Source organism: Emydura macquarii, unplaced genomic scaffold (genome assembly GCF_026122565.2).
Source record: "Emydura macquarii macquarii isolate MOO-44397 ecotype Brisbane River unplaced genomic scaffold, CSIRO-AGI_Emac_v2 contig_1483, whole genome shotgun sequence".
Classification (NCBI taxonomy): domain Eukaryota; kingdom Metazoa; phylum Chordata; order Testudines; family Chelidae; genus Emydura; species Emydura macquarii.
In genome coordinates, this window is record NW_027131620.1 from 16,039,338 (window position 1) to 16,066,783 (window position 27,446).

A 27,446-nucleotide genomic window follows, 5' to 3' on the forward strand; every position below is an offset into this window, starting at 1 on the left:
GCCAACAATTGTCAGTACTAGCATATATTACGTTTTGGGAGGGGGGGCAGGGTGAAGCATCAACATTCATCCAACATTCAGATAGTAAGGCAGGCATCAGAGTGTATTCCAAGTAGCAATGTACAGTAGAACTTCAGTTACAAATACCTTGGGAATGGAGGTTGTTCATAACTCTTTGTTCAGAATTACGGTTGTTCTTCCCAAAGTTTACAACTGACTGTTGATTTAATATAATTTTGAAACTTTACTATGCAGAAGAAATATGCTGCATTTAACCATCTTAATTTGCATGAAACAAGCATAAAGTTTCATTACCTTAATTTTTTTTAAAAAAAGTTTTCAGTAGTTTAACACAGTACTGTATTGTACTTCCTTTTTTTTTGGTCTCTGCTACTGCCTAAGTGCATATTTCTGGTTCCAAATAAAGTGTGGTTGACCAGTCAGTTCATAACTCTGAGGTTCTACTGTACCTCCAACTTAACTAGATATAGCAAACATTCTAATAGATAATGTTAGGAGATAAGCAAATGTAGATGAAACATTTATAAAAATCAACAGCTCACTGCCCCCTCTACCCAAATCTACTCATCTAACAGGGAATCCAATTAAATCAAGTATGTATAGCATGTGAAGTACCACTGCATTATTTGACAATATTGTGCATTTAGAGATTTTTCTAAACTGGTCTGGGAGCTGGTGAGAAGCAAACAAGGAAAATATGTATTATTAGGGCCTGAACCAATTTCTAATCAGGCCCCAGCAAAAGTACTGACACAGGAACAGCATCAGTAAGACTATACAGTAAAGTTTTAGAAAATTAAAAAAAAAAAAGTTTTTAAGTTTGTAGCTTAAATGATTTTGTACTCACTAGAAAATGTCGTAACCTTAGAGCAATACATTGCAAATAAAGCATACCTTATGTTCTGAGGGTAAGAGGATCCAGTTTTGGTTTCACAAGTTATTTGCACATTAAGATTTTTCATTTGAAATTAATAAGAGCTTTTAGCAGGTGACTTTACTGTGCATACTGCTCCCCCCCAAATAAACCTTACCTCTGAAGACTCCTGATGTGCAAATGAAGTCTATACCTAGCTTTGACAACAAAAAATTGACTGAAATAGCTCTAAAATATTCTTTAAGTAAAATGCTTAAGCAAATGAATAGAATTATTCATAGAGTTGTCACAAGACTAGAGTTTGCCTCAGATTTTGCACTGAGATCTCTTGAACCTTAAAGTCAACAGGGTTGAAGTAGACATAAATGCAGAAGTTGACCCTTAATGTATTTGAAGTTCATAATATTATAAAAATAAAAAATATCAACCCTAGTTTTTTGAAGGCCTGACAAACCAACAAAAACAAGAAAATTCATTGTGATAAAATACATGTTAGTATCTGATCTTAAACACTTTGGGTGATATTTTCAGAAGTGGCTACAGCCCAGATTTTTAAAGATATGTAGGCATTTAACTCAGTTGATATCAGTGGGATTAGGCACCTAAATACCTTTAAAAATTTGGCCTAGATATTTAGAAATATAAGGCCGAGATCCTCAAAGATATGTAGGACTCTAATTCCCGTTAATTCCAAAGGGAGTTTGGGGCCTAAATACCTTTGAGTCTCTGGGCATAAATCCCAAGTGCTCTTAAGATATTTAGGCACTCTGAGAAGTCCATGCCTTGGCACCAACTTGTTTTGAAGATGAAGTGGCAGCATGCACTACCACCCTTAATCCCAAATATATATTTGCAGCAAAGCACTTATGTGCGCACACAACTCCCATTGACTTCAATGAGACTTAAAGTATGTGCTTAAGTGTTTTGCTGAATTCTTGTTATAACATCAGAAATCTGGATTAGTTTTGTTAGAAAATGGTTGTTTCAAAGAAGATGGAAGAGGTTGGACAATATTTCCAAACGTACAAAACTTTAAAAAAAAAAAAAAAAAGTCAAGCACTTGGGTATTTTTAATTGCCGACCCATCTCTCATAGTTTCCCTCCTAAGTATTGTGCTTAATACAAGTATAGGAGTCCTGAAAGGATCAAAGTTTCTTTCCACTATGGAACAAAACAATGTGTGAACTTTTATTTGGCAGTGTAAAATTAATTCAGGACAGGCTGTGGCATACAGATGGGGATAGGGTTCTTATTTTTCAAGATTGTTAAAATTTACTCTTTCAAATCAAATTATTATTAGATGGGTTGGGGGCTTTGTACTCAATCAAAGGGAACATTAGTATAGTTATTTATTGGTCTTACTAGTATCCTAGAGTCTACTCCCCTAATCCATAATCTTCCCTTTCATGTTAGTCACCCACCCTCAAATCAGGAAGGAAAAACAAACCACCACTCCAAAAACAAACAGCAGCAGTAGTTATTCTATATATTAAGTAAGCTATAAGGAATTTTGAGGAATAAGATCAAGTTACTAATTTCTGTCATTACTACTTCCAGTCATCACACAAAAGTCACTGCCTCAGAACAGCCAACAGAGTCTGCTCCCTAATGCAAGTCACACTTGTGTGTGTGAATAAGCCACATCCCTCGCACCCCCAACTCTCCATCTTCCATTATGACATTTCAAGCAGTGCAACAGTCACAAACATGTAGAATAATTACATTGTAAAGTTATCAAAATACACTGCATTAAGTGCAAACACTTTTTTGTGTGCTGCAAGTTGTTTAAAGTTTACTGAAATGTCTTAATATTAAGGCACAAGCCTAGTTCATTTCACGCATTTGATATTCCACAGTGAGCATCCAAAAATGCAATGGAATGATAAAGAACAATGATTTTTTACCTTTAAAATGAAATATTGGGAGTTCCTCATGCTACAAGACAGATCCTGATCCTTATTTTACAGTATCCATGCACACAACGGTTATATTCCAAGGACACTTTAAATGTTTCAGTTAAATTATTTGACTTCAGAAGTGTAGATTCCTTAAAGTGTTCATTATGTATGACATGCGACAAGAACAACATTCAAGTACACTTTGTTCAGTCAATTCATAAGCAGTGTGCTAGGATTATGCTTTTCCATAATATTGAAGGGAAAAAAAATACAAAAGATTGGGGCCAGGATTTTTAAAAAACAGGACTCTAAAATTAAGTTACAACTTATTTAGAAGTCTAAGTGGTGAGATTTTCAAGAGCACTGAACACTCTGCAGTGCCCTTAACAAGACTCTGGCTACTCAACTGTGCTATCTGCTAGGTGGTTCCACACTTTTGAAAATCTGGCCACTTTTTTAGATGCATACATATAGATGTAGCCTAATTTTAGGCTCCTGTTTTTGAAAATATTGGCCTGAATGCTTTTGAGGTAGATTTGGGGAGGGAGAGGGGGAGAAATATTTTTATTCAAGAAAATGTTTGTATCAGTAATGTAAGAGCAATATAACTTCTATCTTGTATTCACAGTGTCTTTAGTATAGAAATTCCCTTCTCAGGGTGAAAGATTTTACTTATATAATAACTAACGTTTGGCCATCTCAGCTGGAAAGTAGCCCAAAACCTAAACATATGGTGTACTTACAGTTGCAGGTACTTATCATAGAAAGCATTGTCTTGTGAGCAGTATAGTTAAGAGGCTAAGCAGGTCACACCAAAACTGCTCATAAGATTATACTTTCAGCAAATGAGGCATTCATGATTATACAAATGTTTATTAAAATTGTTTAAAAATATATATATTCTAGTTCCATGGTAAACATTTTCAGTAGAAATGCACAGGGTTGAGAAATCACACAATACACCTACAATCATTTGCACATGGGAACAGTTAGGGCAAATTAGAAAATGGGTTCATACGACTTAAATGGCATTAGATATACTGGTCACAACTATGTAGATAACTTATAAAAATATCAGTAGCCTTATCAAACAGGTGATTAGATCAGTATGGCAACACCTAAGATTAAGAGATTGGATGGCTCAAGGGATTGGTAATATGATATGGAACCTTTAGTTCCACTCACTTTTCACAGAAGTGTGGTCAGGAGTCAGGTGTGATTTATTCACTGGACTGGGAATTAGGAGTCCTGATTTCTATTCCCAGCAGAGGCAATGATTCCCACTGTGGTGTTGGACACATCACTTAATCTGTCAGTTTCTTCATTTAAATGCTGAGAACACTACTACTTACCTACCTCACAGGAGGGTTCTGAGGATTTATGTTTGTAAAGTGCTTTCATTGTGGTGTGTTGTAAGTGGCAAATACTATTCAAATCAAGTGTAGTTTAAGTGAACAGTGGTCAAAAACTGTTTCTACTGGATGTGAATTCATGGGTCTATCTGAAATGGTCAACAGCTGGTTTCCAGGGGGGGAATTAGGTAGATGCAGCTGAACTTTCTACAAATGACTCCTCAACAGTCCTACTAAATTCTGCTTCACTTCACCAAAACAAAACCAAACAAACCTGCACTGCTTCAAACAGTACAAGATAGGCTACAAGAAAGAATCTGAGCAGCCAGGGGGTGTGTGGAGAGAAATGCTATTAAAGAAAAACTTCTGTATGGATACATTTTAAATAACTGCTTAACTGCTCTTTGAAGGAAGTTGTATATATGATATTTTGTGGCATTAACATACAAGGATTTGTAAATTTTCTTCCTAAATCTTAACCACAACAGACATTTCAGAACATGTGACAATGCAATTTAATGGACATCTCTGGTGTTTATGTACCCAAGGCATATATTATAAAAAGTTAGCTCTACTGCATATGTCAGTTGTTTTCTGAACAGAATTTTGAATGATGGAGAAACAGGATTCAACTGGCTGAAATGATGGCAAGTAGTACAAGAAGCCATGCAAAACTGATGCCATTGTTTGGGGATAAGAGGCCTATAATGCAGTGCTTACTAGACCACTTAATTATACCAGCATCAGACATTATTTCTGAGACGACATTCTGAAATGGACTACAGATTTAAATATAAATCATATCTAAAACAGTATTTAAGTAATGAGCATCTTAATAGCTTCATGGAGATCTAAAAACTTAAATCTGAAACCAAAATAAGTGGTTGCCTAATGCAGGTAATTAAAAATCTTAGCTCCTTTTAAAAGAATACCTTTCAGCTACAGAAATTACATTTCCTAAACCCAACTTAATAGCCTTTATGAAAAAGTCGTGTAACTTTTAAACAGGTCAGTGACAAAAATTAAAGAAAAATGATCGGAGAAATTTTCACAAAATTTGGCCATGGGATGAAATGCTGGTCCCAATGAAATCTATGACAGTTTTGCCATTTACTTCAACAGCACCAGGATTTCACCTTAGATGTTTAATTGGCAACTTGTTTCTAGACAAGGCATTACAATCCATTTCAAAACTCCCTATGTACCTGGCAATTCTGCAAGATGACTACATCCAATAATCTCTCTCTCTACTAAAATATCACAATCACCTTTAATCTAAGAGGAAGTTAATATACCTAAATCAGAACTTAATGAGCATGTTATATAAATCAAGTTTTCTATAATCTTTGAAGGGAAATAGATGTCATTTCTCCCCCTCCCCTCCCCTTTTTTTAAAAACCATGCTAGATGTATCTCTTACTCCAATATAAGAATGTGATAAAATGAACAGTCTGTTGTGCAAAAGTTTAAAGTTAAACACACATGGTCAGATATTTTTAGCCCAGAATTTAGATTTTGTAAAATAGATTTTACAACCCTAATATTAATGAAGATGTTTCCAAGATTTTTAAAAATTCCAAATAAACAGATTATTTAGATTGAAATATTCCCCTGAAGTATCTGTCACTCAGACATTGCAAAATTGTGCTACTAAGAGCCAGAAAGTGCAAGTGATTTGTCTATTTTCACTGTTCAAGCTGAGTGAAACTGAAAGAGGTAAACACTAATCGTAATGTAAATTATACTAAAGATGACCAGTTTTCATAATATAAGTTATGTATTAATAAAATGTTTAAAATATATTATTTTAACCTGATAGTGTCCATTTAAATCATAACAAACAGCCAAATAAAAGCCTATGATTCTGCAGTGACAGAATATATTTTTTAATCACAGACTTCTGTCAATATGCTATCTTCTGATTTTAGTTTCCATTTCATAATGCTTTTGATTTTCTTGTTCTGGGTGATGCACCATCTTCCAATTTTACTGCTCCATTGACAAAGTTAACTGCAATTTTAAAACAGTTAAAGTACAGGTAAAATGCTATTTGCCTCTGTACAATGCCGAACAGAGTTGGTATGAAAACAAATGTCAAATGACAATATTCAACACTTAATATAGGCAAAGCTCTGGTGCCTTCCAGCATTTCTCTCATTGTACCGGTTAAACAAAGCAAATATAAGTGTATTAAAAACACTGGAAGTTGTTATATACTTGTCTGCAGTAGAGCTCCCTTTGGCATTATCAGTGGTAAAGTTTCAGTGTAGATTAAAGCTTTAGGCCCCAATTCAACAAAGCATTTTAATGCACATGCTCAAGTCCGTCTTAGTATGTTGCTGATCAAGGCCACAACACACACAAAAGTTGTGTCAGTAGAGAGGTGGAACAAGGTAACATTTTGAAGGACTTATAGCATACTTACCTCCTAACTCTCCCTATCATCCTTTTTGCCAATGAGGATGGAACCTGAAGATTTTGTTTTACTACAGTTGTGTGAACTGTCAATGCTAACACAATAAAAGCCTATGGTAACCTATGATATTTGTACCATTAAAATCTTGTGCAGTCACTGCTAATCAACCTTGATGCATTAACTTCAACCTAACCGGGATCCTTATATTCAGAACTGGAAAAATGCAGTTGCTGTAGGCAAGTGGGAAACTTTGCCTGGAGACTTGGGGGACCTTCATCATCAACTTCAGCACAATCTAAGATTTAAAATAAACCAAACCAAAAAAGCAAACCAAATACATTTCTAGACCTTATGATTTCAAAGGTATTTCACTTTTGTAAGGATAAGTGTAAACCAATGCAGTGTCATCCTCCTGTGTCTACAAATATTCAACCTCTCCAGTGTCTCTGCTGCTCATTGATTTGCCCACCTGCAGCAGAGTGTGAATGCCACAAGACTACAGACAGTTTCATTACTGCTATTTAGAATGCTATGAGAAGCTGTGACACTCAAGAATAGCATCCGTTTCATGCTGCTATATGGAAAACAATGAAGAGTAGTAACAGATAGTGAAGTTAGGCAAAAGAGAGAAGGATCAGCAAGGCTGGAGGAGGAGTCGAGAAGCAGAGACACTTCTTTTACCGTAGCTAAAAGACTCTGAAAGGGAGTGGTGAGTAAAAGTGGCTTCTCCAACACCCATTAAGATCAATGGGAGTATTTCCATGGGCACTGGATTATGTGGTTAGTAGTGTATCTAAAATCTGAAGTACAACAGCTCCCTAGGTACAGAAAGATGAAAAAGGGAACTCCCAAAAAGGGTCTAGGAACAGCATCCTGGTAGAAATTCCAGCAGCTGGTAGTAGACACCTCATCAGAATACTGTACTGGATCTTATGGATGAAGACTCCCAGTTTTTCATATCTACTTTTGCCTAATCTCTCGCTAGTAGATGTAATTTTCTCCCAAATCTTGCCTATGTAATATAATAGGAAAACTTCATTCACGGGGATCCCCCACTGATTACTGTGAAATTAAATTTTAGTTTTTCTTTAAAAGGTTAAATGTTCACTGTAAAAAAAGTCTCTGTAATTTGGTGTAGAATTTAGAAGAGTAAATCACTGGAATTTTTGTTAATTACCTAAAATTAAACAAAAATAGAATTTATGGTCATCAATGAAAAAGGCCACCTTAAAAGCCTCCCTACAACATATAGTTCTTATTTGTAAGCATTCAAAAAAAAAAAAGACAGATCCTAAAGTTGTAATAGAACTTTAAAAAAATTAGTTAAAAATTTTTTTCATCCTAGAAATATGCAGCATTTGTGGAGTCTTTATCTGTGCAGATGTCAGTGAAGGACAAACTCTAGAAAGAACATTGGCTCGGGGGAGAAGGGGGGCGGAAGAAGGGCGGCGCTGAGGTTAATTTTGTTTTTTATTATAGTGCAGTATTGTCTCTATGCTGACTCAAGCAATTCAGTTTATCATGAGTAAGTATGTTTTGATGCAGACTATTTTCTAATTTGGAGGGAGCTAAACAGTGAAAAATCTATTTTCATCAAGTAATAAGAAATGGACTCTGCATTAGCTCCCTTGTGAATTGATACAAGAAAAATACACAAAAATGTCAACAACTCTAGCATAAAAATGTTTGTAATATATATCTGAAGTGACTAAAAATGTGGAAAAACACTGACCTCTGTTTGGTTCCTTTTTTGTTGGTTTGCTCTTTGTGTTAGTTATTTTTTTCTTAGGAATTTGATTCTGGATGTGCTCTCTCCATTTCTTTAGCTGGAAATTTATAAATTTCCACATCATCCAGGCTTGCGTTAGACAAATTGCAGCCAAGCAACTCATCCTAAAAAGTTTCAAATTAAAACAAGAAGTTAGATAAAAGTTTCAACTATACATTGTTACACAGCAAAGCAGCACCAAATGTTCATTTAAAAATGTTGTTGATCATGCCTAGAACTTAAACCTGTCACGCTGATGGAAACCAGATGCGGCCAACATAGGGCATATACCATTCATTAAATAAATGGGAGCTATATATAAGTACACCAGTGGAAAGTATCCATGCTTATCAAGGAAATACAATAGATAGCTTTCAGTGGCTTATACCAATTAAAAAATTATAGGCTCCTTTGCCAAATGATCTAAGAATGAGCTTTAATTATGACAAAAGCATATAGATTCAATTCCTTTTCCAGATTGTTGGGATGGAGGATAAACAGTGGTGCTCACATTGAAAAAATTAATGTGACTTCAAGAATGAGCAAGCAAGCATGAGCATGTTAGATGATTGCTTGGGTTCTCCTAAAAAGTTGTTAATCAAAAGTGAAGACATTAAGGTCTCAAAATGTCCACATGTCCATAATGGACACATAGAAAGTTTAAAGCAAAAACTCACAAGATGCTTGCCGGATCCTCTGCACAGTAATCATTAATTCAATTACAAAAAAAAAAACAGATAAAGAAAAAAGAGCTTCCGTACATTTAGTATATATTTTGTGATATTATTCCCTTCTTTGTGGAGAAGGAAAACAAAAGAGAAAATTCCCACCACAACATTCTGGGAAAAAAGCCACACAGGAAAGTTCTCCATCAAAAAGCACTACCATTTTGTATAGGTATATTAAAGGCATTCTGAAAGCATCACTTTACTCAAACATGAACGTCTACTATTTTTATTATACCTCACAGTGAGTACATTGAAGTTTCCATCTGCTATGGAAAAACCTGGATTCTGTACTCTTGCCAGACCAAATCCAAATGTGAGCACAGATAAGGTTAGGGTCAAAAGACGAGCCATTACAAAGAGTAAAGCCCAAAGGGTAAATCTGAAAAGGAAATAATAAAATTAATGTGTCTTTTCCCTTTCTCCACTGCTTTTCAACTACGTTAACTATTCAAAGCTGCCTTCTGTTAAACTTCCTTGAGCACTGAAATTTTAAAATGAAAGGGAAAGGTCTATTGAGATGAACAACAATTACAGTATTGTACATTTAGTTCTCCACACAGCACTGAATTCTGCTCCCCTCCCACATACACTCACTTATGCCTCAAATAAAAGCTTTTTCAATATAAAAGGTAAAATTTTCTTTGCAAAAGTGTGCTTAAAAATTTACAAAATTTGGGGTATATAATGGCATCAAATGTATTGCCACATGGCAAGCCAAATTTGGGTGCTGAGCTCATCATGAATTTCCCTGACCTGGAAACATGGCAAAGGCAGAAAGTACGTCAGATTGATATTCATGCTGTAAATCATATACATTAGCATGAACATTATAAAATCATGGAGATGACTAGAGCAATAATGCACAGATATTAAATGGATAAAAAAGAAGTGGTTGGGAGGGAGGTCAAAGGTAGATTATTACAGCACGAAGCGTACAGGTCAGGAAGGTTGGGGGGTGGGTGGTAGATAAGGAATTGTAAGGTAATGTGATCAGTACGTGAAGCACTACCTTCCTACTGTGTAGGCAACTTAGAGCATGGTGGCATCATTTTAATATCCAAGCTTGCAGAAAACACAAAATCTGGTGGATAAATCAAATATTGAAAAGGACAATGAGAAGTTACAAGAATCTATTATGAATTCCCCAACTATTTTTCTTTTTCAATTTTTGTTGGCTGTAAGATAAGATCTCTATTATTTTAAAACATTAGAATATTCCAGTTAAAAAAAAACAATTAAAAGAAAAGTTAGATAACTAACTAAACTTTGTCTTCCTTCATCTCTCTTCACTGATCCTCATCCTATATGATGGAGGTCTTCAACATAGCCACCACTAAGGATTGCTGTTGAAGCCAAGAGTTGGAATCTGAGAGGTGTGCCCAAAGAAAAAAAAACTACTGGTGCTTGTCCCACATCTGAAGGAGATTCCATGCCAGTAGCCAGGATCGAGAATTTACGGTCCTCCAGCTGGCAGCAATTTTGGGAGTTATAAAGGTTACTGACTGCTTTACATTTTGAATGCTACTAATCTGAGGAATATTGATCAGACCTCAGAAGTCAGTAGGGAAGAAATTCATCTCTTTTACCAATTTTGAGAGCAAAGGCTTTGGTTTCTAACCAGCTGGTGGCCTGCTGAGATGGTGACACTTAGTCTAAGAGAATACCATTACAACAAGCTATAGAAAGCAGTTGCATTAAAGATTTCAGCAGTACAGAAGTTTTTACATCATGTCACTTAATTGTGATTGGATACAAAACTAGAACTATTTTCAAAACGAAAAGAAATGCATTCAAAATCTCAGTTAACACAGCTTGTTCAATTAATCTCAAACTTAAAAAGAAAAAAAAATCCTATACTCAGCCTGTATCAGTTCAAGCAAAAGTTTTTTTTCTTATTAAAAAAAAAAAAAAAAAGCCAGGGTTTTTGGAGAGCCGTGGGAGGGGGAATTTATAATCATAAATATGAAGTCACCAATAGCCTGGGAGCCTATGTGGAGAAATGGTTGTTGATGGGGGTTTATTGTTCAAGATTATTTTTATTATAACAGCAACATTTTAGTTCTCCTAAAACACTCAATATGCTTCTCTAACTCATCTTTTAAGGAGATGGGTTTCCATTCCTTATTATTATTTAAGATTATGGTACCATTCTTTGTATGGTAAGTGTTTCCTAATCAGAGGAAGACTGTCCCTATCCTGAAGAGCACATTGTTTGATAAGACGAAGAATACAGCATATTCTTTGTATTACAGTAGTGGCCAGATGCCCTGATCAGTATTGCAAATCTTTTACATTGGGTGCTACACAAATAAAAGTAAACAGGGTCCTTGGTCTAAAGAGCTTATGGCCTAAAATGAACATATAAAAAAATGAGGAAAAAAGAGTTGGTGTTTTGTTTGTTTTTACTTTATTTTAAAGTATGCATTAACACATACAGACTTTCTCCAAATTACCTTCAGCCTAATTATTTAAATGCTGGTGTGAGGAGTGGTGACAGAAACAGGTCTTGGGAAGAGATCTGGAGAAGATGATAGCAGCCTCATAAATCAGTTCAAAGAGGACTGTTTGCATGAGGGACAGTGTGGAAGAAAGAGACAACATTTTTAGAAATCTTACATGAGTGGGTAGTGAAGGCTAGCACAAATGCAAGTGTGGAGAGGGACACTAAGAGACAGGAGTGGATAAGTGGAGCACAATTATGAACAGACATGAAGGTTGGAATTTGAGTAAAGTGTTCAGATTGATGCAAAGCACCCCTCTTATTAGTTCTATCTTATAAATTTCGTCTTCCAGGCCTTTAGTCAAACACATTAAATTCACTTCCCCAACCCTCATTTAACAAACCAATCATCTTGTCTTTTTCCCCTTCCCAACCTTGACACAATAGTCCTTATAATTCTACATTTCAAAATAAGTGAGCAATTCACTTGCAATTGAAAAAAATAAATAATTTTACTTTATATGCTGTTTGAAACATTTTGTTCCATATATATTTTACTTTCACTTCCTGTCCACCCCTTGTAAAGGGGCAGAATATGAAATCGAATGCATAAGCTGATTTTCTCCCTATTATAAAGGTGTAATACACATTATTTAGATTGTTTGTGCATTTAGTACTATAAAATATTGGTATAATTCTGTCAGCTCTTTTGTATTGCTTTACAATAATGAACAAAGTTCAAAAACACAAATAGATTCTGAGAGAGGTGTGATGATTTTGGTGTCCATATTACTTTTATTCTAAGATGCAATTGTTTTTAAAACAAAGAACTCCATACTAATACTTGCAATGAAAAAATATATTTAACCAGGTAAGCATTTACAATAGAAATGGCTAACATGTACCCAAGACATGATTTTAACAAATATTACTTGAAAAACTATTAGAATCATGAAGTAACATCTCAGTTTCTTTGATTCTACATAATGACATTGGATTTCCCATGGAACTCCAACCAAATAGTAATATTGGGATCACAGATATAGCTTAGGATAAGTTATGCTGCCCAACATTTGCTTTTTATATTATGTGCACACAAATACTTTATTCCAACAGAAATCACAATAAAGCTCTGAAAATTAAATAGGTAGTAAAATAAAAATAAGTTACTACATGCAAAATTTACCCTTTCTGCTTGTTTTCATCACTGAAGTAGAAAAGACGTGAGGCATGAAAAATTAGCTCCACTAGATAGTGAGGTACCAGCAACATTAGCCCCAGACGTTGAAGGCTGTAACAGAAAATGAAGATTACCTATTTGTAACTGTGATTCTTCGAGATGGTTCTGTATATTCACACTTGTGGGTACTGTGCCGCCTTGTGTTAAAACCGTCTAGCTGCGCCAGCTTGAATGCTCCTCCAACCATCCCCACCCCTACTTCTCAGCATCACATCATCTGAATCTTTGCGGTGGAAGGATTTCAGATGATGTGGCTACATAGGGATAGAGCACCCTCATCTGAATTCCTTCCACCACAAAGCCAGAGACGCAGAATAAACAAGTATTCTGAGAGAGAGGAAGGCAAATGGGATATGTGAATATGCAGAGCTATCTCAAAGAACCTTGGTTACAAGTAACCTACCTTCATGTTTTCTTTGAGTGGCTCTGCATATTCCCACTTGTGGAATAGACTGATAAGCAGTGTTGAGACTAACCTGAAGGTAGATCCAGAGTCCTAGCTGAATGGAGACAAGCACCACTTTGCCAAATCTAGCATCTGCCCTAGAAGCCAAGTTCAGAGCATAGTGCTTAGTGAAAGTTTGCACTGAAGTCCAGGTTGTAACTTTCAAGTTTCAGCAACAGGAACCTACCTAAGACAAGCAAAGGAGGTAGCCACACCTCTACAGTAGTCAAACTGCAGCAGGTACTGGAATTTTTGCCAACATGTAGCACTCAGAAATACCTTTTTTAATCCATCAAGAAGTAGTTTGGGAAGAAATCATACACCCCTTTTGGTTCTTGGCATAAGACAGAACCTATCTAGAAGATTTACAAAAACTTTTAGTTCTATCTATGTAATAGACCAGGGTCCTCCTGACATCCAAACTATTTAGGACCGATTCCGACTGATTAGAGTGCAGCTTCAGGGGGGGACGGGGGAGGGGGAAGAAGAACTGGCAAATTAATGGTCTGATTGATGTGGAAATCAGACATCACCTTACATAAGAATCTGGGATCAGGTGTGAAAACTATGTATCCTTCTGAAAAGAAGTGAAAGGTGGATCAGCCATAAGGGCATTCAATTCACTTGCTCCCTTTGCCAATGTGATGGCAATAATAAAAGCCATTTTGATAGACAAGTGGGAAAAAAAACACTCAGCCAAGGGTTCAAAAGGCAATTTTACCAGCATAACAAACACTAAATTCAGGTCCCACGAAGGGACAGGATCTCTAACTGGAAGATATACATTTGATAAGCTTTTTATAAATCTTTTCACTGAACAACAAACAAAGCAGCAACATACCATGATACGCTGAGATAATGGCCAAATGAACTTTTAATAATGAGTTACATAATGTACTTAAAGAATCAGGAGTTAAACATTCCAGAACAAGGTATGGAAGCAGATGCAGGGGAATCAGATCATCTCTTCATGCAAACCTAAAATCTAGAAGCTGTTGCCACTTAAAATGGACCAGTAGACTGTTTTCAAAAGTTAATTAGTATGTCCTGCACAAAGAACATGACTGCTCCAGAGCAGACAGAGGCAAGGTCTGATTGCCCACACCATTTGGTGAAGTGACTGTGGGTCTGGATGAAAGATCCTGTCCTCCTGCTGGGGCAGAGGAAAACACGTGAAGACTGCCAGTGAGCACCCCCTGCCTGTTGATGTAATTTGCGGCCAATATATTGTCCATCACCTAACTGCACAACTCTCCCCAAAAGATGAGGAAGAAACAATCAGAGCCAGATGAATAGCCTTCAGTATTAACACACATTTGCAGGCCTCTCTCTTGCACAGATCATGCCCTTGAACTGTCAAATGAAGATGTTACTCCCCAAACTTTGTTTGCTGCGACTGAAGTTACTGTCAGGGATGGACCAGAGCATTGAACTATACACCTCTGAGCATATTCACCCTGTCTGACCATCCTTCTAGAAAGACTATAACAATATGAGGTATGGTGCTCAACATCTGAAGGCTCTTCTGGCTTCGTCTGTAGACATGAAACATCCAGTGCTGCATAGGTCTCATTATCAGACAAGCAAACGGAGTTGCAAAACATGTAGTGACTGACATAAAGCTCCCAAGACCCAAAAAGAATTTCATTCTCAGAGGAACACTATCAAATCTTTAACATGTACTTGCTCATTTTGGAAAATCTGTCCTCTGGGAGAAAAGCTCTCCCTTCCACAGAATCCACGGACCCTACGAAGGAAATCCTTTTAATGGGGCAGAAAATTGACTTTGGGCAGTAAAAAGAAACTCAAGGTCTGAAAAGAGAGAGGTAGTGAAGACAATATGGCTTAACAGGTCCTCGTGCACAATGGCCTTCAGTAGCCAATCATCCAAATAAATGAAAATACCTGATTGCTTGATGAGCCCCTACCACAGAGAGGCATTTTGTAAATACCTTGGGCATCCTGGAGAGGCCAAATAGAAGTACCTTGTACGGGAAATGATGCCCAACCACTATAAATCAAAGATAATTAGGAAGATTGTTTTTAACTAAAATATGAAAATACACATTCTTTAGACAGAGAGTTGAGAACCAATCCATAAGCAGTACTGAAGGAATTATGGGGCCAAAGTCAACACCTAAAAATGAAGCCTCTGAGCATACTTGTTCAAGTCCCTTAATCTAGTATCCAATGAAACCCTCCATCCTCCTTTTCCACTAAAAAAATAACAGGAATAAAAGCCCTGATCCCTCAAAGATTCGGGAACCTCTTCAGCTGTTCCTAACATAAGCAACTTTTATACTTCAAGAAGAATCGCTTTGTGAAACGGGTCCATGAAGAGGGAAAGGCAGAGAGATTGGGGGAGCAATTATTTGAACTGCATGGCATAGCCCCTTTCTACAATCTCTAGGACCCATTGGTCCAATGTTATTTGCCTCCATATGTTGACTAAGTGGGTTAGCCTGTCTCCAAAGAAATGGCAGACTAGTTTTGACTGGCTGGTTCTCAACTCCCAATCACCTCATCAAAACTGAGGCTTCCTGTTCCGTGACAAGGACACCAATGAGGAGTTGGACACCAATGAGTTGTTTAGATTTAGACCTTAGTTTGAAAGGCCTTTTCCTACTGTGACTCTGGGAGATTGCAGGCTACTGATATTGCCGATGCCCTTGGCTCAACAAAAAATAAGATGATTAAGACTGGGGGTTGGATTGCCTCTGGTACTGGAAAGAGGGAATGGAGGGCCTCCTTATAGCCAAAGAAATCAAATGCAGAGAGCGAGCAGTCAATCTCATGTCCTTTATTTGCCCCAGTAATTAATCTGTCTTTTTACAGAAAAGACCCTCTCTTTCGAAAGGAAGATCTTCCATCTTAAGTATAGTGTCCATAGCTAGAGAGAGGAAGAATGGACACAAGCACCAGAGCAGGAACCAACAGCAGGTCCAAAGACTTGGACAACATCGGATCCAATGTAATGCACAAATCCATTTCCCTTACCAGTGAAGCTGAAGACAGGACAGATCTCTGCTTTGGATCCGTAGAGTCTTTGTCCAAGTCAGACAAATCCAATATCTCTGATGCACATGAACCAGCAGTGACGACAGTGGCTTGTTGTTCTTATGTTTCTTTGGCACTGCAGCGTCTGGAACTGAAGGCACTAATGTCCCTGGTTAGGACATTCCAATGCAGTCCATCTTCCTGGACCCAAAAGTGAACATTGAATCCAACCCTGGCCCTGCAGCTACAGGAGTGTGATGGGATCAGAAAGTTGCAAATCATGAACTTTGGCACAGATGATGTTGGCCAAGTTATCTTTTGACTGCTCCACCAGAGTCGGTTCAAACATATGTAGTCTTGAAAACTTGACTTAGGGAACCGCAGGAACCGTATCCAGCCCCGATATGGGATGCGGCTTCTTGGAACCCTTCAGTCCTTTGGAACTGCTGGAAAGTAAGACTGGCCGTTTAGATCTTGGATCTGAAGATTGTTTGGATCCAGAGGGTCTGGCCTCAAGAACTTCATTGAGAAGGAGGAGCTGCAAGCAAGTCTCTAGGAGTAAAGGGTCCAGCAGATCAAAACACCTAGAAAGAGAATGAGCTTCTCCCAGGCACTTGAGGCACTGAACGTGGTTGTCAGATGCTGGGAATACAGCCAGGCAGGAAATGAAATTTTTCCATTGCGGGTTCTTCTGTTTCTTTGATTCCGCCATAACACAAAACTGGAAAGAATTGCTAACTAACCATATACTAACAACTAATGCCAACTACCTCAAGAAAAAAGGCTCTCGCTCCAGAGACCAGACAGGTTCACGTCTGTCCAGGCATACGAAAGGAACTGAAGTGCTGAGGTCGTTCCACCTCTTATATAGCCTTGACCTTAGTATGTATGTCATATGCTGAGGGGAGAAGAAGGGGTCACAAGAGCGATCTGACACTGCTATTAGAAGGTTTTACTCTAAGGCACCACAAGGTGGCACAATTCCCGTTAAGTGGGAATATGCAGAGCTAAATAAAGAATAGTAAAAAAAAGTTGATACTGGAATAATGAAATAAACAAAAGTTTATTAATTAGTAACAATTTACAAATACTTACTTCAATACATAGGCACCAGATATGTGAGCAGTGTAAAGGCAGATATAGTATAGCTGTCTTGGAATATCTTCCTAAAATTAAGAAAAAACTTAAGTTAAATTGGAGCTAACCTGCTTTAAAACCCACCATACTGAATGTGTCAACCTTCCTTATCTTCCTTACTGCTGTACTTCTCTCTGGAAGGCAAAGGAATTCTATTTGAAGTATGCAGCCCATGTAAGCTTCCCATCAAGTTTACTTTACAAAACAAATCAAGCAATTCAAGATTTATTTTTAAAATAAAATAGCAAAGGTTTCAATTCATACCTTTCGAATCTTTTGCAAGTACAATTCTGGGAGTGCATGAAGCCAATAGGCAATCTGGCAGACATAGAAGAATTTTACCTGAAAACTAGACAACAATTTAGGAGGGAAGAAGTTTAGGATGTTGAGTTTGTAGAGGATACAATATTTTACCACATTCCCTCAAAATAAGAAATGCTTGACTTATAAGAGGCTTTACTATATAAAGGAATTGCAAACAGAAACTGCTTATTGTAGCTGATAAAGTCAAGTAGTAATTTCTTGAATAAGTATTTATAAATCCCCTTCCTGTTTGCAAGTTCTAGATCACCCTTTGGGCCTTTTCTTTTCTTTTTTTCTTTTCTTTTTTTTTTTGGGGTTGTTTGGGAGATGGAGGAACACACCTCTATCCACCAAGCTCCTCCAGTAGAAGACAGAAAGATTTAGTAACACTGAATCAGGCAATAATCCTCCAAATACTTCTGCAATGGGTGTAAAGTTAAGCATATGAAGTTAGTGGGGCTACTCATGTGGTAAAGTTAAACACTGGTGCAAGCATTTACAGGATGGGAGCCTAAATTATCACACACAAAAACTCAAGAGGCACCAGCTGACAGTTTCCAAACATTAAAGGAATACAGAACAAAGGATTTTCAGTTACTGGTCACTATACAAATGAAAACTGTCTACACTGTCTTCATTACCAGAACAAAGTTCTGGTAGCCAACTGTCAAACAGCTAGAAAAAGAGAATGAAACACTTACAACATGCGAGAATGGGGATAGTCTTTCCATAACAAGGTAGGGTTTGTCATGAATTCTTCCTAAAAAGAAAGTTGTCATTTAAGAACTTTCATAATATTTTAGATGTGTATTTTTAAAACAAATACAGATAGCAATTTGACTTACTTACTGCAGTCAAAATACTTGCTCCCCAGGCAAATGAAAACAAATAGAAAAAGGCTAGCTGCCCCGATTCATTGAATTTGCTGTGCTTCGTTTTTGACAAATGGAGACGTCTATTAATTTTCTGAAAACAAGAACAATATTTTGGGGGTATAAAAGAAACAGATCAACATTTTACTTTTATTATTGGTAGGGGGGAAAAAAGCAAGCTACTTGGCACTTAGCCATCAATTAAGTATTCGTTATCTCCAAGATCTTCCATTCCTCACTTTAGGCTCTGATCCTACAAAATCTTACGTGTGCTTAACTTTACTTGTCTGAGAAGTCATACTGAAGCCCATATGAGAAGTACTCATGTACTTAAAGTTAATCATGTGTTTTTGGTTTTTGGTTTTTTTTTCAGGATTAGAGAGCCTTATTATTTAGTTAGAGTCTCACGCTACAAGTGTCATTGTAATGGCTGATTGACCAGGCCCTTTGTATCTTATATTTCAGGGTAATGGAGCTCTAGCATGCATATACAAGAGTGAAAACACTGGTTCACTATTTAATACCCTTAAGCAAGTCATAAATTTGAGAAATTATTTGGCAAAGAGGCAGAAAATGAAAGCCTAGGAGTTTACAGTCAGCAACCTAACTTTAGGTTTGTAGATTTATTGCAGTTCCAGGGGAATGTCAATCACCACCACTAAAAGGGGGGGGGGCCGGGAGGGAAGGGCAATGCATGGAAAATAAAGTGAAAAAATTCACTAGTTCAAGAAATTAAATTTTGCTCCCCCCCTTTTTTTTTTTAAAGCTAGCTTTAGATAAAAGAAAGAGTGGAAAAATACATTTATATATTAATCCACATTAAATCAAAACATTTCCAATAAAGCAACAATGGAGGAAGGGGGGAGGAAACAGCAACTTTTTTGTTTATTTAAATAAATCGTTTCTCAACTGACTTCCTAGTTAAAACTTAAGGGACATGAATGTTTTATGTAGTGTGTACACTACTGTTTTTTCCATCCACTTATTAATGGAGGAGAATACAATACACCCTTGCTATAATGCCCTTCATGATCATGAACCTCTGGCTATAACGAAACTGGTCCCTAGATTCCAACTACAGTACAGTACAGTGCAGTACTGTACTGTAAAAAAAAGGGGGGGGGAAGGAGCATATGTTGCACATGCGTACACAATTTTTATCCAGGATTCAGCCTAAGGGCAAAAACTAAGAAGTGGGACCCCCACCCTACTTCCCAAAACTGGGTGCTGACAGCTGGGAGTCCCTCTGTCTGGTGCTGAAATCACAGAGGTCACCTAAAATCTCCCTCCTTGACCAGTTGATAAATTATTATTAAGAATAATTAAATAAGGCTAATTAATTTAGCTAACGCCTTTATGGAAGGCGACTTCAGTAACTTAATCCAGAACTTTATGATTTGTTTGATTGTTCTTCCACTATAACAAACCCCTGGCTATAACAAACAAAAAGGCTTGAATCCCGACAGGTTCATTATAGTAAGAGTGTACTCTACTAGAAGAGTCAAGAGAAATTGTGATTAAATATTATTTCATGAAATATATTGCTATGTAGACACATTTCCACAGTCTAATAATATTTATATCAAATGACAAAGGAACCGCCACCAGGTGATGTTTAAATATACCTACTTAGTTTTATTTTATTTTGCAACATGACTTGTATAAGTACTAGTGTTATCTTATGTAAGACAATCAGAACAAACACATAACAAATAGCTTAAATAAAGAATGTACAAAAGTAAATGATAGCTCTATAGTTAACTTACATCTAGTATGTATTCTTGGATCACAGCATGCAGAATAATGGCTATAAGCATGTAAAAAAAGATGGTGGCAATGTCTTTTGGACCATATTCATAAAAATGAATGGGTTCACTCTTGTCATCTGAAAAACAAGGCTTTAGTTACTACAAAAATATCTATTTGAATATAACACATTTACTTATTAAATGTTCTGTGTAACAGAAAAAGGGTAAATATCTTGCCTACTTGTTCTCTGAAGGCACGATCAAAACTCCAAATTCTTGTGTCTTTGGCAAGTGAACTCTGGTCCCCCCTTCAAATAATCTGGAGCATTCCCCACCCCAAATACAAACAAAACTATAATTGTAAGACTGGAGGGGAAATCCCAGGGGTAGTACCATTGTGTCGGCTTCTATCCGTTCTTTCTGGCCTAGGCCAGAGAAAAGATAGAGATCCAACAAAATTCCATGTCAAGAAGCATAGCTGTATGTAGAAAGGATACTACCTTCAGCCTGTGGATCTTTGTAGCTCACCTTCCTGGATTAAGTAAGTAATTTACCTTCTCTCTAAAAAGGGCTTCCTACATATTTTCAGGCTACTGAAATTTACAGAACTAGAAAGATCATCCTATAAATTAAATGTAAGGTTCCTATAAGAAACCAAACACACACTCCATAGATATGTTAAAAAACAACAACAAAGTATTCCAAAACAAAAGTATTTGCAAACCATAAATACAAGAAAGTGTTCAAGTCACATTAAATAAAGACAGAAGAGACCAGAAGTCTTTGTAGATAGAAAGCCAATAGTGGTCCCCACATTGTGGTGTTTGTACACTATGTCTGACACACAGGAATGTTGTGGGACCACATTCCACTGAAACTTAAGGCCTGCTGGTTTGTGTTTTTTCCTTTTTAAATGTAGGCAGCAGCTCAGATGGTGGGCTTAACCACTGAGAGTTAGTGAGAGAATAAAGCAGAATCCCACTGCTTGTAGTGGAGCATAACATTTTTAAACTTTTTTTTTCTTTCGGGGGAGAAGAAAGGGAAAGAATATCTGTCTACATATTCCATATCTGTCACTGCTTGCAAACAATAATGTATAAACCAGTTAGTTGGCATTTTCTGCTAATCAGTGAAGCAAGGTGGGTGAGGTAATATCTTTTATTGAATCACATTCTGCTGGTGAAAAAGACAAGCTTTCAAGGTATATAGATATTTCAGGTAACTCAAAAGCTTGTCTCTCACCAGCAGAACATGGTCCAATAAAAGATATTACGTACCCACCTTGTCTCTCTAATATCGTGTGACCTACACAGAAAACAATCAGTGAAGCAATCATTTTCCGAGCCAACACCACTATTGAAATACTGGGGCTGTAAACATCACCCAGAGCTACCATTTCAGTCCATATGCTAAAGGTGGAGGACCAAACTGTACCATTTACTTTTTGGGAGTTAATCTTTACAACTATAAAGGCATTTTATTTTTTAAAATGAGGTCTTTAAATCTTGACTGGGGGAATGCATTAGCACGTAAAGAAGGCTGGATGTGACCCTCATGCCAAGTGTTTTGGCATAAATTGTGATTTTGGGCAAAGTTTTCAGAAGCACAAGTTATGTACACAAGTCAGGTGCATAGCAAAGTTAGCTCCTAAAAATTTCTCTCTTGTTTACAATGACTCACTAGCTGGCTGCATATGTTTCAGGATTATTTAAAATGCGTATTTATCCAATATCTTTTTTATTCTCCAGCATTGGTTTTGCTAAGCAACACATTTGAAAATAAATAAATTTTGTAATCTGGAACATTCACATTAGTATTTTAAAATAAGTGAGACAAATATTCAATTTCAAGCATAAAGGTTTTTTGTCCAGAAAGGTAATAAGCATAGTTTGGTTTTTCCCCTTAGATTGAGAAAATGTCATTTCTCTGTAAAAATGGCAATTTTACACAATATAAAAATATGACAAACAAATACTAAATGCACAGGGAGGGTGAAGAGATCAAGTATAAGGTCCTTTCAGGCACAGCCAGGCTATTTTTATTATAGGCAGTGCAAAAAGAGCATGCCTGTAGTTAAGATTGTTGGACACTTTCCATTTAAAGAGCCTGTTTTCAGTTGCTTATTACTACTTTGCCAAACTTTAATTGCTCAGGCTGAAGTTTCCATGACACATACCTGCCTCAAGTTGATTATTTTTTTTAAAAATGTTTCAGATGAAGTGATTCAGTCATTTCTGGAATGTGATTAGGAAAGTATGCTATTTTGCTCAAGTTAAAAAATTCTTATAACCATTTTGTTGAGCTCTAGTGTCTCAATGCACTGGAGATGTGGGGCAGATATGTATTCTGCTCAGCTGTGCACACACCCAGCACACCAAAGTCAGAGAATTTTGCCTAGCAGCACCAATAGGGATGACACACACATCCTTTCCCTTATAGTTCTTCCCATGGTTATACAAGGACAGTGTTGCCCCCACGCTTCCCTGTAATTCTTTTGAACCAAAATCTCCAGCTGGAAACTCCGATGCAAAGGGACATAGGGTGGGTCATGGAATACATATCTGCACCCACATCTTGAAGAACAGTTACAATATATATTTAAGTAACTGTCTTTTCTTCTCTGTGTGGTTGCAGACTCATATTCCACTCAGGTGACTCACAAGCAGTTCCAGCAGGAGACGGGCTCAATGTTTTTAAATAGTGAGTGCAGAACTGCCTTCCCAAAGTTTACACCCTATCTTGATGCCATGGTGATAGTTTAATGCCCAGCAAAAGTATCCACAGAAGCCCATGTTGCAGCCCTGCAGATATGTGCTGTTGAGACATCTGCTGTGCTGCTTAGCAACATTGACCGAGCTCTGGTTGAATGAGCCCGCAATGACTGTGGAGGCATAAGCCGTGGTAATGCAGGCAGTAATCCCCTTGGAAATGGTCTGAGCGAAAACTAGTTGTTCCTTCATTCACTCAGCATAGGACACCACGATTCAAGGTGATAAATGAAATGGCTTATTCCTTTCTAAATAAAATGCTGAGCACAACCTGACATCTAAGCTATGTAGATGCTGCTCCTTTGCATTCAAATGGGGTTTGGGGAAAAAAATTGGTAAGTAAATAACCTGATTTATGTGAAACAGGTAACACTTTGGACAAAAATTTTGGGTGTAGTCTTAAACCTGCCTTGTCCTTGAAGAACTAATTTGTTCAGAGGATCTGCCATTAAGGACTGCAACTCTCTAACTCTTCCTGCAGATGTTACAGCCACAAAGAAGGCCATCTTCTGAGAGAGGAAAGCCTGTGAACATGTTGCTACTGGCTTAAGCAATGGACCCATCAATGCTGCCAGGACTATATTAAGCTCCCACAATGGTATTTTTTCTGGTGGAAAAAGATGGATAATACCCTTAAAATAATCTTACCATCATAGGATTTGAGAATACCAACTTCCCTTGAATAGGAAGATGAGAAGATGATGGTTCACTTGGTGGCAATCTCAGGCAACTCAGCGTGAGGCCTGAAGATTTCAAATGCAGCAAATTTAAAAAAAAAAAAAAAAAAGTGTCCTGAACCTGCACTAATGTGGGCTGAATTTCTTTGGACGTTGCCCAAATCAAAAACCATTTTCCACTTAGACAAGTAGACAAAGTGGTTTTTGTGACTGGTTTTCTACTACTAAGCAGAATATCTCTAACAACCTCCCCACTGCCACTTCTCTTTATTTAGCCAGGCAGCCTCCACACAGTAAGAGGCAGACTACTCAATGCCAGGCTGTGATGTTGAGAGAGTAGGTTGGGATGAAGAGGGAGAGGCTTGGGAAGTCAAGCTGACAGAGAGGAAGTCAGAAAATCAACATTGCCTGCAAATCAGAATTAGTTTGGCGCAATCCAATGTGAGTTTGAGGATAACCTGAGGGAGTGGGGGGGAAGGCATACATCAGGTTCCCTTCCCAATTCTGATGGAAGGCCTTGTAAGAGTCCCTGGGCTGTGTCCCTCTCAAGAATAGAACTGTTGCCATTTTCTGTTGTCCTTTGTTGAAAACAAGTCTGTGGAAGGGATGCTCCATTGCTGGAAAGCAGACTTCAACACACTGTTCTTTAAGAACTACTCGTGGCTATTTGAAAAAGACCTGCACAGGTAATCGGATAGTTGGTTCTGAGAGCCTAGTAAGCAAACTACTCTGGGTGTAAGAATACCTTCCTCAATGCACAGGTACAAGAACTTTATTGCTTCCTGACAAAGCTGGTTGGAGTGGGCACCTGCCTGCTTGTTCACATAATGCATACAGTGGTATTGTCCCTGAGAATATGAATAGGCCTCTTTGCAGCCTGGGTATAAATTCCCAACAGCGTAGTGTGGCCCAGGAGTCCTTGAAAGAACGTAACGTCTCATTGGTTTTCTCCTAGAATAGGAGGTGACCATCAAACAGCAAGTCCTCTGTGCTTATTGGATTTCAGGAGCTATGCCAGAGTTTTGTAACCATGAGATTCTTCTCATTGTCCAGGCTCACACTTTGGCTGTAACACAGTCAGCCCTGGATTTAGTGGATGATTTAGGGAGGTCTTTGGTCACTTAACAGCCTTCCATAGAAAAAGCCATAAACTCCTCCTTGGAGGATTCTGGTAACTTAACCACAAATTTGGACACAGCATCCCGGTTCAGAGTCAAATTTTGATACTAGAGCTTGCAATGCACATCGTCGAGGAGGAAGTTGAGTGGCCCTTTCTCCCCATTAATCTAGCCTTTTGAACTCTTTCTTCCTTGTCTCACTTGCTCATTTGCTGCTGTCAAAACCAGGGGAGCTGGATGAGAGAAAGAAAATTTGAAGCCTTACACTGACACATAGAATCTTTTGTCAGTGTGCTTTGCTGTGGTGCTTAAGAAACCAGGGTATTTATTCCATAGGGATTTAGCAGACTCTTGTATTGCTTTGTTTATGGACAGGGCAACTCTCCCAAGAATCCATAGTTGGAGGATATCCACAAATTTATGGTTGTAGTCCTGCACAAGTTTGGCCTGAACACATAAGGCCCATGCCACGTGTCTATGCAGATCTTGATATGGTCTGACATAACAAACATCTTGCGTGGGGATCATTATTGGGAATAGTTGCCCCACATGAAGGGCAATGTTTAAATCCCAGTTTGGGTATCCCACTGGGAGAAACTACTTAACTAAGGGTACTAAATTATAAATACATATAAAGAAAGTTACAAAGAGCTGGGAAAACAAATATAAAGAAAGATCACACTAAGTGCTGCAACTCTAGGTCAGGGCGGTGAGAAGGAACTAACAGGGGGTTGGGCAGCGCCACCTTATATAGCCATGGGAGGAATTATGAGGGGATCTCCACAATTGCTGCTCCTACTGGTACTGGTAGGCTAAATTCTCTAACTTTGGTGCACTAGGCACACATGCACTTGATAGGAATACGTCTTCAACCACTCAAATACTATCTTGCCTGTGCTCTCAATGCTTCTGTTAGGAAATGCCAGAATTAGGGGTGCCCACACAACCATATTTCGGCCTCCTGCTATGTAGAATTATGATATCTTGAATTATATAACCACATGCTATTTTTTTTCCCACAGAATCTCTGCCACAGGAAGGACAGTGCTCCAGGAATGAATCAGAGCTGTACTGTGAATGAGGCTATTGTCTGTAGCACTGCTACCTTATTTGTTGCTGAAGTTGGAAGAGGTGAAGTCTCTCAGATATAGAAAGAGGAAAATGTGACTACAACTACAAAAATTGGGAATGGGATTCAAGGGCAGGTGTAGTTCCTGAAACTATTTTATCTTTTTTTTTTTTTTTTTTAAATATTGATTTGATTTCAAGTCAACAGTGTCATTTTAAAATACATTTATCTGCTGGGACATAAAGTAGGAAGTATGAGAGTCAGGCCTCTGATATTTTACGTCATTATTCAGCATCCAGCTATTTTAGCGAGTTTTCCCATAAAGTAATGTCTGGTACTTTTATAGACATAAAAAAATTAATCCATTTAAGAACATAAGACAATGTGTGATGAGAAATAGGAAACATTTAGGAAACCACATTCAGAATTACAAAATAGTCTACTTGGTATGAAAAGCAGCAAGTTATAAAAGAAAGTGGAAGGCATACAATGCCTAATCAAGTGAAGCTGTGGTGCAATAGACAATTATAGCAAAAAATCAAAGTGGTAATTTCATATCACTAGTGAAGAACTGGGAGCCTACATGTTATAATGGTAAGAACATTAGAAATCCCCAAGACAAACAGAAATAAGAAAAGTTCTCAGATATACCAGTGAAATGAGTTCGAGAGAAGACCGTTATTATTTATAAATGGTAAACTTTTTATAATTGGGTTCTTATGCTATATAGAAAGACAGTGGATTTGCTTTATTCTTACCAGTGGTGTAGGTAACGTTATACTGCACAGTAATAAAGATGATGACATACTTGGCTGTGACCTGAAATTTTTTTTAAGAAAGAACAAAATAGAAAGTTAACACAAACTGAACTACAAGCATAGTAATTTCAGTGTCCCTAAACATTCCTCCTCAGATGAGGTCTATGAAGAAGAATATGAAATCAATTAAAATAAATTCTTAGGGAACACACTTACTTTAATACAAACAGTTATTAATATTTAAATAAAGTTATGAAGCGGGAACCCTTACATTAAGTAACTGGAACTTGGCAAAGAAAGTGGGGTTGGGTCCCAGCTCGTGTTGGTTAAGGACTATACTATTTGTTCATAGTTGATATCACCCACCATTAATGATTTCACACACCCACTTTTTAAATAAATCCTTTAATATTTGTGTCTAGAATACATAGAGCTATGACTTTACTTCTGGCAGGAGGTCAGACTAGATGATCATGATAGTCCCTTCTGGCCTTAAAGTCTATAAGTCTGTTTCAGCTTAAGGTTCAATATCTTCCTTCTCACACCACTTTACAAAATATTTTAAATGTTATTTTCAGAACAGAACAGCGGGTATAAAAATTAAAATGACTTTCATTTACTCTAAAAGTAAAAAGATTCTTTAAATCCTATTCACATTAGTCAAGTGAGTAAGTCAAGCAGACATTTAAAACTAGACTTTTACACCATACCCATCACTGCAGCATCCAAGTACCTAGGTCTCCCACAGCAAATAGATCTATCTGCATGCATGCATTCAAATTTCCAGGACAAAGCCAGAGATGGATACGCAGGCATC

The 27,446-nt window shown here is 37.4% G+C and overlaps 1 protein-coding gene across 2 annotated transcripts in view; it reads right to left on the bottom strand.

Moving 5' to 3' along the window:
* Positions 1-343: 343 nt before the first annotated feature.
* The window catches only part of LOC137157120 (translocating chain-associated membrane protein 1-like), a 51,916-nt gene continuing 24,813 nt past the window's right edge, over positions 344-27,446 (bottom strand). Inside the window, exons 2-11 of one of the 2 annotated variants that reach the window (XM_067554314.1) lie at positions 26,630-26,690; positions 20,258-20,376; positions 18,469-18,585; positions 18,321-18,379; positions 17,581-17,665; positions 17,275-17,345; positions 12,684-12,788; positions 9,293-9,436; positions 8,294-8,454; positions 344-6,155 (exon numbers count right to left, since the gene is read on the bottom strand). In XM_067554314.1, coding sequence (XP_067410415.1) covers positions 6,082-6,155; positions 8,294-8,454; positions 9,293-9,436; positions 12,684-12,788; positions 17,275-17,345; positions 17,581-17,665; positions 18,321-18,379; positions 18,469-18,585; positions 20,258-20,376; positions 26,630-26,690 — 996 coding nt within the window. In that variant the 3' untranslated portion in view covers positions 344-6,081. The remainder of the gene's footprint in view (positions 6,156-8,293; positions 8,455-9,292; positions 9,437-12,683; positions 12,789-17,274; positions 17,346-17,580; positions 17,666-18,320; positions 18,380-18,468; positions 18,586-20,257; positions 20,377-26,629; positions 26,691-27,446) is intronic. The other variant, XM_067554315.1, reaches the window with a different exon arrangement.